Here is a 12,689-nt window from a genome sequence, read left to right on the forward strand (position 1 = left end):
AACAAACATACGTGCGCTCCCCATAGAAATGAATGGAAAAAGCAGCCCATTCATTTCTATGGCGAGCGCACGTATGCCGGCTCCCATAGAAAACAATGCGATCTGCTTTAGACGCCGCTGCTTCGGAACGTTTACACGTTCTAAAGCAGCCAGCGCATCAGCCATGTGAAGGGGCCCTAAGGGTCTAAATCTCTGCTGGTACAAGGCTCAACTCACCCCAAGGGCCAGAAGCTAAGTTTGGGAGGGCTCACCCCAAGGGCCTGGAAAGTAATTTTTGGAGGTTTCACCACATCACACACACATAAACAATGACAGTTAAGGGTGGGGGCTGTTGGATTTCTCATTGCCTATGCCATCTGTGGTTGTCATGGGCAACGTGATTTAAAGGAGTACATGCTAATGTTTCTTTAGCTTAAAATTTGTCTTTCTGTCCATACTAATGTAGAGGAGAGAAGGTTTCCAAGTATTTTTCCACTTTCTATAGAGGTTATATTGAGTTTGGAGTGTGTAGTTGATAGGAAGTGATAGTGGGGTAATACTACGACTTGGGCGTGTTAGATGCCCCCAGACATGCTTCCCCTGCTGTCCCAGTTACAGTCCAGAGGTGTTGGCATCATTTCCTGAGGTGTCATTGTGGACTTGGTGACTCCAATTGGTCGAATTTTTGTTTCCCTGAAACAAGCATTTTTTTCCCATAGACTATAATGGGATTTGATATTTGATCAAATGGTCGAATACTGAGGTCTACTCGAATCGAATTTCGAGTAGTCAAATATTCCACTACTCGCTCATCTCTAATACTAATTGTTGTAGTGCTATAAATGTACTAACAAAGAGATATCGTCATCCTGAGCAATTTACATAGGAGAATGTTTCTTCTAAAATATACAAAATGTTCACAAGTCACAAGAAATAACATTATAATATGTCAACTAAAATTGTTCTTAAAGGGGAATTAACTTAAAATGTGTAATATCTCATATGTTCAGACTCCATATATTATATGATGATGATATTATAAGAACAATTTCCCTCTAGTCTTCTAGCATGTTCTCATTTGCATATTCCATATGAGGTCATATAATGATGTCATATAGTGATGTCATAAAGACATTTCCCTTAAGTCAGTGTCTGGGGCTGAGAATTGTCAGTTCTGTGTTCTACTAGTGAGATAACAGTTCATTTCTCTGCGACCTTAGCGATTATTGGCTATTGGAAGCAATTTTTCTCAAAACCGTCTAATTTGATCTAGACCATGATGTGGCATCTAATGCTAATAACATCTTTCTTTATCGGCCAATCCCTCTGCTGCATACAATGCGACCCCAGAGGGAAAGAGGCCATGAATGAATTTAAGAACCTCATTCGAAGCCAAGTGGATGAAAATCCAGAGGCTTATTCGAACATCCAGCGGTTTGCTAAAGCCGCTCAACAAGAGCTCCTGGATTACCTTGAGGATGAAGTCGGGATGTTGGGTAAGTCTTATAGTTATTATTATTCTATAGATTATATGGAGGATGAATGATAGATTCTGGTTATAACTGCTCTGTTCTCATTCCAGATACCTATGCAATAACTGAACTAGTGTCCGAATATAAAAGATCTATTAATGTCATCAAAGGCACCAAGTTTAAAGGTAATTTCTGCATTTTCCACATCTGTAAATTCCTTTAGCAAAAAACCCCTGAAAATAGCCTTTATATTGGGGGCTCAGATTAATAGATGAGGGCTTGTATTTTATCTGATCTGAATTATTATTTTTTCTCTTCGTGTATTCTAGAGGTCCAACTTCTTCATATCATTGCTCTTCATTTCCAAACACTTAAGAGCAAACTCAAGGTTATTGCCCAGGACTCCACTAACAGTAAGTGTCTTCATTTCTAACAACACGGACTACAGGGATAAAGCCCCTGATATAAGTGGGTATTATTGTATATGTATGAGCAGTGGTGTAACTAGGAATGGCGGGGCCATATGCTCCATAGTGGCCCCTGCACACAGTATTATGCCCCATAGTGGCCCCTGCACACAGTATTATGTCCCATAGTGGCCCCTGCACCCACTATTATGCCCCATAGTGGACCCTGCATCCAGTATTATGCCTCACTGTGGACACTCATGAGCAATTATTATACTCTGGGGTCCCCAAGTATAAAAATAGTGATTGTGGGGTCCTTGGCATCACTTACCGATCCCAGCCCCTGTAACTGAGTAACTCCAGCCGGTAACGGCCTATTAAGAAACTAAAACACAGTGGTAGCGGCTGTCGGGCCCCCTAATGTCCCGGGCCCTGTGGCAGCTGCTACCCCTGCTACCCCGGTAGTTACACCACTGAGTATGAGTATATATATATGTAAATATAACTATATATACAGATACAGTATATAGAAAAAGAAAAAATGGCAGCGCTCCATTAGTTTCCAAACAAAAGTGGGTTCACTCCAAAACAGGCAAGCCTTGAGAAATGTTCCTGAGAGGAAACGTTGCCTGTTTTGGATTAAACCCACCTCTGTTTGGCAACCACCGAAGCGCTGCCACTCCTTCCCTTTCTATATATGCTATATGAGGATTTGCCACCCTCTTCTTTTGGACTTGCACCCATCTTCTATTGTGCTGTTTGGGGTTATATATACATACGGTATATATATCCCCACACTCCATGTATGGACATATTAATAAAGTTGAGTTTGGCTGCAATGATGTAGCAGGTTTCCCTGCAGTCCTATGCAATAATAATGTCTATTCCTGCAGTTGTCTATTAGTCTAGGTTGTGTATAAATGTATATATTCATACTTATACAGTGTGTCACTAGGCTCTAGTCATTTCTAATAAGACATTTTGTTTTCTTTCTTCACATTTTAGGGAAGTGCCCAAATAAACAAGGTAAGTTCTTCTCTATCCATTATTACTTCCTAGCACGCTACAGTAACATTCTACATACATGTAATAAACACCCGTGGCCTTATGGAGAAATCCTCGTAGGGACATGAACTAGCTGATTGGCTGCCAGGGATGTTTGTAGTAGTCACTGCTATCCTCTAGAGCCGCTCTGGAACCTCCTGGGGCAGCTCCGAGATTTCTGTTATTGGAAATCTCCCATAATACAAGACAGGACGTCGCTGCCAGAATATAATAATATAGAAACACAAAGAATAGCATTCTATAGAAAGTTTACTGTTGAGTCTAAGAATAAAACCTTTCAGTAATCTGTTCTTGTTCTTTTCCCTCCTTAAGGTGCAGACAGTTGTGGTAAGTACATTTTATATGACTCTTCATCTTATATATATTATATTTTCTATAACATTGTAAGTCTCTAACACAAATGCTTTTCCTAGGATTAATGATTCAATCCTTCACCAACTGTAAGTCCTGTGTGGAAGAAAAGATTGTCTGTGCCGGAGGCCCTCCAAAAAATCAAGGTATAGTATGACATGTATCTAATAACCTGGAGGAACTAGGATGACAGTCTTATTATTATTATTATACTACATGTCATTGGACTTCATATTGATGTCTTTGTACATAATATGGGTGTTTTATGTTCACTGTGTTGTCAGATAGTTGTCAGTGATTTGCTGATCTTTGGATCAGGATAAGAAAGTTCCATGTGAGCGACCGCTGACTGTATACCTCCATGTAACTATGAGAGATGACAGCTCAGTAGGGGATGGGGGGGAAGCCAATACACAATGGCCGCTGTACCTGGGGGACTTATTACACATGGCGCTATTTAGAAGCATGGCTATTGTGGTTGCCATTACCTTGGTGCACTCACTGACATGTTGTGAGGTTCTATGTGTCCAGCATCCTATGGAGACATTTGTGCATGATATTATAAAGATGTGTCTTCTCCTTCCATGCCGAGTGACTATATTCTCTTATATGGATGAAGTTATTTGTTATAACATGCTTTTTCTTTTTTTGACAGAATACTTTGATAAGTGTAGGTGCATGTGCCCCGGGAATAGATGCTCTGGTAAAGTAGCCCTTTATATTCCTATCTATAAATTCAGATATTTATTTGGTAAAAGCTCAGGACACGAAATACCCCATATATACTATATTTATATCCAGAACACTTCCAACAGTCACCAGATAATTCTAGAAAATCTGATTTACTGAGCCCAAAGGACAGTGAGATTAATATGACTCTGTCCAGAAAGAATCCTACATGTGCCACAAGCAGATAAAGCAATGTATGTGGCAGCTTGTGTTCTGTAATATACCCAGAGGTGATACAGATCACCATATGCCATAGATTCTTATATAGTCTCCGCTTACATTAGATAGTTTTATAGATTCTTATATAGTCTCCGCTTACATTAGATAGTATTATAGATTCTTATATAGTCTCCACTTACATTAGATAGTTATATATATTCTTATATAGTCTCCGCTTACATTAGATAGTTTTAGAGATTCTTATATAGTCTCCGCTTACATTAGATAGTTGTATAGATTCTTATATAGTCTCCGCTTACATTAGATAGTTTTATAGATTCTTATATAGTCTCCGCTTACATTAGATAGTTGTATAGATTCTTATATAGTCTCCGCTTACATTAGATAGTTGTATAGATTCTTATATAGTCTCCGCTTACATTAGATAGTTTTATAGATTCTTATATAGTCTCCGCTTACATTAGATAGTTTTATAGATTCTTATATAGTCTCCGCTTACATTAGATAGTTATATATATTCTTATATAGTCTCCACTTACATTAGATAGTTGTATAGATTCTTATATAGTCTCCACTTACATTAGATAGTATTATAGATTCTTATATAGTCTCCACTTACATTAGATAGTTTTATAGATTCTTATATAGTCTCCGCTTACATTAGATAGTTATATATATTCTTATATAGTCTCCGCTTACATTAGTTTTATAGATTCTTATATAGTCTCCGCTTACATTAGATAGTATTATATATTCTTATATAGTTTCCGCTTACATTAGATAGTATTATATATTCTTATATAGTCTCCGCTTACATTAGATAGTTTTATCTTATATAGTCTCCGCTTACATTAGATAGTTTATATATTCTTATATAGTCTCCGCTTACATTAGATAGTTTTATATATTCTTATATAGTCTCCGCTTACATCAGATAGTTTTATCTTATATAGTCTCCGCTTACATTAGATAGTTTATATATTCTTATATAGTCTCCGCTTACATTAGATATTTCTCTTTTATCAGACCTGAAAACTGGCCTATTCTGCTTTCCCTGCAAAGACCATAAGACTCATGTTGCAGAAGCTATAAGCTGTGGAGGTAAGTAGATAGTGTTATATGCCAGTTACTAGGACTTACATAGTAATGGCTACCTATGCAGAGGTAACGCTCTATTGTAGGTAACAGAGGTCAGCGGGTGCCAAAGACTGAAATTATAACTTGTTTCCTTATATCTAGAGAGAAATATAGAAGTTATAGAGGATGACGACCTAATCCTTGACTGTAACTTTGGATGGCATGCCAGGTTGGAGCAAGCTTATAAGAATACATTCTGGAAGGTAAATACAATGTAAAGAGAATAATGATACAATATAGTATCAGTGATAGAAATAACCTGATTATAGAGAAATGAGACATTTGAGGATCTAACAATTGTTCATCTTTTCTTTTCAGCACGGCCATGTTGAACAAAGAGTCACTGAGGATCCCTACCTGGAAATCAAAGGGATACAGATGCAGGACTCCGGCCGCTACTCCTGTACAACCAGCCTGTACTCCGGGGTGCCAGTCAGCAGCATAGTCTACCATGTGACAGGTAAGTACACACTATCACCCCCAATACACGCTCAGTTTTTAGGGTGAGTTTATCATCAGCATCAGAAGCTCCAGCCCAGATTCTATCAAATTAGATTTTTAGAGTTCTATGTAATTCTAATCTATGAGAAGAAGATCTGAGTCTGATATTCCAATATATTATATCTGTATAATGCTGATGATGATGATTATTATTGTTATGCCACCTAAAATGCCTTTATTTGTGCTATAAAATACATTTCTTTTTCATTTAGTTCTCAGTGGATCCCAAAGGGCGACAAAAAAGTACCAGGCTCGCCCTACACTGCCTGACGTGCTTGATGTCACCGCGCGGCCACTTCTTGAGGTCCTAGGAAAAAACAATAAGGTCCTCCCAATAATAATAGCCGTGGCCGGAGCCCTCACCGTCACCATCGTGTTACTCGCTGGCATATGGTAAGTAATAGTTATAAGATACTTGTAGGGTTAGCAGCAAACAAGCAAGAATCATATAAGTGTAGTCAAGCCCAACAAATCTTGTCAGCTTTCTATTTGATATAAATGTCTGATCAGAAGATTCGGTTCTGTTCCTTCAGTATTGGACATTTCGGTTCTGTCACTTTCTATCTATGCTGTTTTGATTCATCATATCCAGAATCCCTTATGTTCAGTGGGATACTTGAGCCAACGGTTTGCTTGGGTTATCCTCCGCACCGCCAGGCAGAATAGCGCAGTCTGCTGCTCTCTATAACCCAGTAATATGTTACAGCCATACAAAATACATAAACCTGACAGATCCCAATGAAGTCAATGCAGTGCTAAGGCTGCCATAGGGATCAGAAGTCCTAAGTGAGCGACATCTACACACATGACACCCATGTACAGTATAGAAGAACTCACTTGTACGTTGCAGATATCAAATAACTAATATTCATTTATCTTTCTTTCAGCATCTGCATATTCTGCAGGAAAAAGAAAAAACAAGAACCTGTGGAGCCAGTGTAATGGCGGACTGTAGAGGAAACTGTCACAAATAATGTAAAATCCTATAATAATAAAAAAAAACAAAAAAAAAAAAACAACAACTTTGTTCTTTCTCGGCTTTCTACTTTATAATAGAACTACAGAGATGATGTCATTATATATCATTTATATGCATTGTTATTATTGCAATTAAGAATGGGGGGGGGGTCTCTTATTTCATAGACTGGGTTTCCACGACAAACAATTATCACCTTTTCACAGTATAGATAATAAATGTATTATTACTATTATTACCGAGGGCCTAAATATCATGTAAATGGGGGTTCCTAAGACTCCCTACAGAACACCTCAGCTGCTGCAGAACATCGCAATATGCATTTTTGATACCACTGACTTCATATTACACACCTCAGCCGGTTCAAGATCTAAAAAGGCTCTGTCCACATCTGCTTCGGTAAAATGCCTCCTGTGTGATATAAACCTAGCAGATACCATTATCAATACCATTGTGAATCATATATAGGAGATGGCTACATAGTTGGATGAGGATAATAATAATAATAATAAATTTTATTTATATAGCGCCAACATATTCCGCAGTGCTGTACAATTTGTAAGGTTCAAGTACAGACAAAAAGATACATTACAAAGAAATAGTCACTTCACACAATGGGTGTTTCACCGCCTGCACTGCAAGAAGACGCATGAAGATGACGTTCCAGAAGAAGATGGAGGCGGCGCCAGCGCTGGAGAGTTCACTTGCAGCATTGGGGACACCCGCAGTGCTGTTTGAGCGCAGAGGTCCGCTCCCAGTGCTGCGAGAGAACTCATTTGCATACCAACGAAAAAAGGAATTTTAACTGAACGGTGGGGCAAAGAAGACATCTAATGATAGGAGAAGAACAGCCTTTCTTAAGGCTATTCTGACGTGTCAACGACAAAAAAAAAGTTTTCAATGGTATAATCCCTTTAAAGGATTATTTTATTTTATTGGTAATTGGTTTATCTAAACTTATTGGTGGATAATTTATAACTGCCACCTACTGTCCATTTGGAAACATTGCAGTTGATTATTTTTCCTTAGGGATTGGTATACAACTCCTCACTATCATACAAGGAAAACCCTCATGAATTTCATGTAAATCCTTGCATGTAGATTTTTTAAGACTCTATAGTCTATGGTGATCTAAAATAATAATGTCACTAATATGATATTGTCACTAATATTAACCCCTTGTAGAAAGATACAGTTTTAACCATGTGTAACAGATACATTTTTATATAGTCTCTTGTCAGGTTATTTTGTGGGACAATTTTTACTTTTTTGATACATATTACATTACTGTTCTTGTGGGCTGAGTTCAGGGTATTATTGGTACCGTTTTGGTAAACTTTAACCAGTTCTAGACCGCCAGTTTATTAAATACGTCCAGGTAGCCCACACTTAACCCATGCAAAGTTAAGCACAAAATCATGCAGATGTAAGAGTGGGATGTTGGCCAAACTCCCAGAGGGGAATAAAGGATAGTCCCTGTCCCTGCTTCGATGTCTATGTACACAACTTTGGGAGCCGCCATGATGCTGTGGCTTCACTACTGACCCATCAATCAAATGAGCACCAGGTACCGGGAACTGCATGAAATACTGGGTCATTGATGACCGAAATCAGCTCTGCAGTAACAGCCTGCATGCCTAATGTATTGGCGCCAGTTACAGGGGAAATCAACAGAACCAAAAACCTTCCATGTGGTACTGAATTTTTCCAGCACTGACAGGCTTTCTTGGAGGTCTTTCTCGGTGGGAGACAGGAGTAAGAGGTCGTCGGCGTATAGCAGGAACTTCACCTCCCGATTGTTCAGGGTGAGGCCTGGGGTTGGTGAGGCCTCCAGGGCTGTAGCCAGTTCATTGATGTAGATGTTGAAGAGCGTTGGGCTCAGGCTACAGCCTTGTCTGACCCCTCGGGCCTGTTGGATGTATGCTGTCCTTTTCCCATTCACCTTCACACTGCACTGGTTTCCGGTGTAGGAGCTCTTGATGACGTCGTACGTTCTTCCTTCTATTCCACTCTCTAGGAGTTTCAGGAGCAGGCCTGGGTGCCATACTGAATAAAATGCCTTCTTAAAGTCCACGAAGCAGGCGAATATCTTGCCTCTTCTGGTGTTGTGGACGTGTGTCTTGATGAGGCTGTGCAGGGTGTAGATATGGTCCATGGTGCGGTGGTTTGGCATGAACCCTGCTTGGCTCTTGCTGAGGACCCCGTGTTGTGTGAGGAAGGTGAGGATTCTGTTATTGATGATGCTGTTGAACAGTTTCCCTAGCGTGCTGCTGACGCAGATCCCTCTGTAGTTGTTGGGGTCATATTGGTCCCCATTCTTGTAGATGGGGGTTATGAGGCCTTTGTTCCAGTCTTCGGGGAAGTGTCCTGCATTGAGGATGAGGGTGAATAGTTTTGTCAGTGCCGCGTGTATTGCTGATGGGCTGTATTTGATCATTTCTGGTAGGATGCCGTCAGGGCCGATGGCCTTTTCGCCTTGCAGCAGGGCAATTCTTTCCTGTATATCTTTTATGGTGATTGGTGAGTCCAGAGGGTTCACCAATCACCAGAAAAGATATACAGGAAAGCCTACTACGCTGCAACCTCCACCCCAGCTACAAGCGGTAAACGCTGTAACACTGGTGTGGGGAGACGTCAGCAGGACGCGCCGAAGCTCATCAACTGGGGGACAGACAGCACAGTGCCTCCGAGGTCAGGGATGCCATCCTGGCTGAGATGGCAATGTGTTTTTCCCTGCCACACCTCGGGCCTGGCATGTTTGACTTTTGACTTGTGTGATAATGGCAGGAACCTGGTAGCAGATCTGGAGCTTGCCAGACTCAAACACAGTCCACACATGGCCCACGTTTTCAACTTGTTTGTGCAAAGGTTCTTTGAAACCTACACCATTGTGCCTGATATACTGGTCAAAGTGCGGCCATTTTCGTAAGCGAGAAGTAGGCTCTGCTAGGCAGAAAACATTCAGAGCACACTCCTCTCATCTTCGCACCGTTGGCTGGCGGAGGAAGACGAGGGGGATGGAGTGGCATTTGATGTCACTGTCCCACACGAGGCTTGAGGGTGCACTTCAGTGCATCCCATTGCTTCACCACAGATGGTGTGAAGGGGAGTGGAAAATGGAGGAAATGGAGAGTGACCCTTACAGTTGGGGGCAGCAAAGTCATGCCAAGTAACACACTGGCACACATGGCTGACTACATGTTGGGTTGCTTTTCAAGAGACAAAGGCATAGTTCACATCATGGAGTGCAAACAATACTGGATTGAACAAAAAAATTGGATTGAGCTGATATAGCCTGACTGAATTGCTGTGTATCACACTTAGCTTTAGGGGGTAGACCCTTAAAAACTGGGTTGAGCTGATATAGCCTGACTGAATTTCTGGGTCTCCCACCTAGGTTTTGGGGTTAAACACCCTGGACATCTGGATTGACCGGACATAGCCTGACTGAATTTCTGTCTCTCCCACCTAGGTTTTGGGGTTACACACTGTGAACAACTGTATGAGCGGACATAACCTGACTGAATTTCGGTGTCTCCCACCTAGGTTTTGGGGGTACACACCCTGGATATCCGGATTGAGTGTACATACAAGAAACAACAAAATTCAAGTGTTTTTTCAGCTATATGAACTTGTAAATGCAGTGGATTGCTGCTTTTTTCAGGCCCCCCCCCCCCAAATTCAAGGCTTTTTCCAGCTATATGAACTTGTAATTGCTGTGGATTGATGCTATGTTTCAGGCCCCCCCCCAAAAAAAATTCAAGGCATTTTCCAGCTATATGAACTTGTAATTGCTGTGGATTAATGCTGTTTCAGGCCCCCCCAAAATTCAAGGCTTTTTCCAGCTATATGAACTTGTAATGGCTGTGGATTGATGCTATGTTTCAGGCCCCCCCCCCCAAAAAAAATAAAAATAAAAATTCAAGGCATTTTCCAGCTATATGAACTTGTAATTGCTGTGAATTGCTGTTAAGTTTCAGGCCCCCCCCCCCCTCCCACAAAATTCAGAGCTTTTTCCAGCTATATGAACTTCTAATTGCTGTGGATTGATGCTATGTCTCTCCCACCTAGGTTTTGGGGTTACACACCCTGGATATCTGGATTGACCGGACATAGCCTGACTGAATTTCTGTCTCTCCCACCTAGGTTTTGGGGTTACACACCCTGGATATCTGATTTGAGCAGACATAGCCTGACCTAATTGCTCTGTATCCTTGTTTTGGGGTTACACAGCCTGAAAAGCTGATTTGCATGTATATATCAAGAAGTAACTGCAGTAGATTGCTGCAATTTTTCAAGAAACAAAATTCAAGTGTTTTTTTTCAGCTATATGAACTTGTAAATGCAGTGGATTGATGCTTTTTTTCAGCCCCCCCCCCAAAAAAAAAAATAAAATAAAAAAATTCAAAGCTTTTTCCAGCTATATGAACTTGTAATTGCTGTGGATTGCTGCTATGTTTCAGGCCCCCCAAAATTCAAGACTTTTTCCAGCTATATGAACTTGTAATTTCTGTGGATTGCTGCTATGTTTCAGCCCCCCCCCCCCAAATTCAAGGCTTTTTCCAGCTATATGAACTTGTCATTGCTGTGGATTGCTGCTATGTTTCAGCCCCCCCCCCCCCCAAATTCAAGGCTTTTTCCAGCTTTATGAACTTGTAATTTCTGTGGATTGCTGCTATGTTTCAGGCCCCCCCCAAAAAAAAATTTCAAGGCTTTTTCCAGCTATATGAACTTGTAATTGCTGTGGATTGATGCTATGTCTCTCCCACCTAGGTTTTGGGGTTACACACCCTGGATATCTGGTTTGACTGGACATAGTCTGATTGAAACTCTGCCTCTCCCACCTAGGTTTTGGGGTTACACACCCTGGATATCTGATTTGAGCAGACATAGCCTGACCTAATTGCTCTGTATCCTTGTTTTGGGGTTACACAGCCTGAAAAGCTGCTTTGCATGTATATAGCAAGAAGTAACTGCAGTGGATTGCTGCAATTTTTCAAGAAACAAAACTCAAGTGTTTTTTTCAGCTATATGAACTTGTAAATGCAGTGGATTGATGTTTTTTTTCAGGCCCCCCCCCCCCAAAAAAAAAAAAAAAAAATATAAAAAAAAAAATTCAAGGCTTTTTCCAGCTATATGAACTTGTAATTGCTGTGGATTGCTGCTATGTTTCAGGCCCCCCAAAATTCAAGGCTTTTTCCAGCAATATGAACTTGTAATTGCTGTGGATTGATGCTGTGTTTCAGGCCCCCCAAAATTCAAAGCTTTTTCCAGCTATATGTACTAGTAATTGCTGTGGATTGATGCTATGTCTCTCCCACCTAGGTTTTGGGGTTACACACCCTGGATATCTGGATTGACCGGACATATCCTGACTGAATTTCTGTCTCTCCCACCTAGGTTTTGGGGTTACACACTCTAGATATCTGGATTGACCGGACATAGCCTGATTGAAATTCTGTCTCTCCCACCTAGGTTTTGGGGTTACACACCGTAAAAAACTAAAAAGAGCGGACATAGCCTGACTGAAATTCTGTCTCTCCCACCTAGGTTTTGGGGTTACACACTCTAGATATCTGGATTGACCGGACATAGCCTGATTGAAATTCTGTCTCTCCCACCTAGGTTTTGGGGTTACACACTCTAGATATCTGGATTGACCGGACATAGCCTGATTGAAATTCTGTCTCTCCCACCTAGGCTTTGGGGTTACACACCCTGGATATCTGATTTGAGCAGACATAGCCTGACCTAATTGCTCTGTATCCTTGTTTTGGGGTTACACAGCCTGAAAAGCTGCTTTACATGTATATAGCAAGAAGTAACTGCAGTAGATTGCTGCAATTTTTCAAGAAACAAAATTCAAGTGTTTTTTTCAGCTATATGAACTTG

General features: G+C 40.7%; 1 protein-coding gene across 1 annotated transcript; it reads left to right on the forward strand.

The window, feature by feature from the left end:
* Positions 1–1,255: 1,255 nt before the first annotated feature.
* On the forward strand, positions 1,256–6,763 carry IZUMO1 (izumo sperm-oocyte fusion 1). Its single transcript, XM_075268985.1, has 12 exons — positions 1,256–1,475; positions 1,562–1,636; positions 1,781–1,864; positions 2,864–2,884; positions 3,236–3,250; positions 3,337–3,420; positions 3,930–3,944; positions 5,210–5,284; positions 5,423–5,523; positions 5,639–5,780; positions 6,034–6,214; positions 6,709–6,763. Exons 1-12 carry the CDS (start codon positions 1,256–1,258, stop codon positions 6,761–6,763), a joined length of 1,068 nt encoding a protein of 355 aa, XP_075125086.1.
* Positions 6,764–12,689: the final 5,926 nt, after the last annotated feature.

Source organism: Leptodactylus fuscus, chromosome 1 (assembly GCF_031893055.1).
Source record: "Leptodactylus fuscus isolate aLepFus1 chromosome 1, aLepFus1.hap2, whole genome shotgun sequence".
NCBI classification, from domain to species: Eukaryota; Metazoa; Chordata; class Amphibia; order Anura; family Leptodactylidae; genus Leptodactylus; species Leptodactylus fuscus.

Coding starts and splice junctions, on each gene's coding strand:
- IZUMO1 (XM_075268985.1), top strand. CDS start 1,256: ATGATGTGGCATCTAATGCTAATAACATCTTTCTTTATCGGCCAATCC. Junction 1,637..1,780: donor CAAAGGCACCAAGTTTAAAG/GTAATTTCTGCA, acceptor CGTGTATTCTAG/AGGTCCAACTTCTTCATATC. Junction 5,524..5,638: donor ATAAGAATACATTCTGGAAG/GTAAATACAATG, acceptor TTTTCTTTTCAG/CACGGCCATGTTGAACAAAG.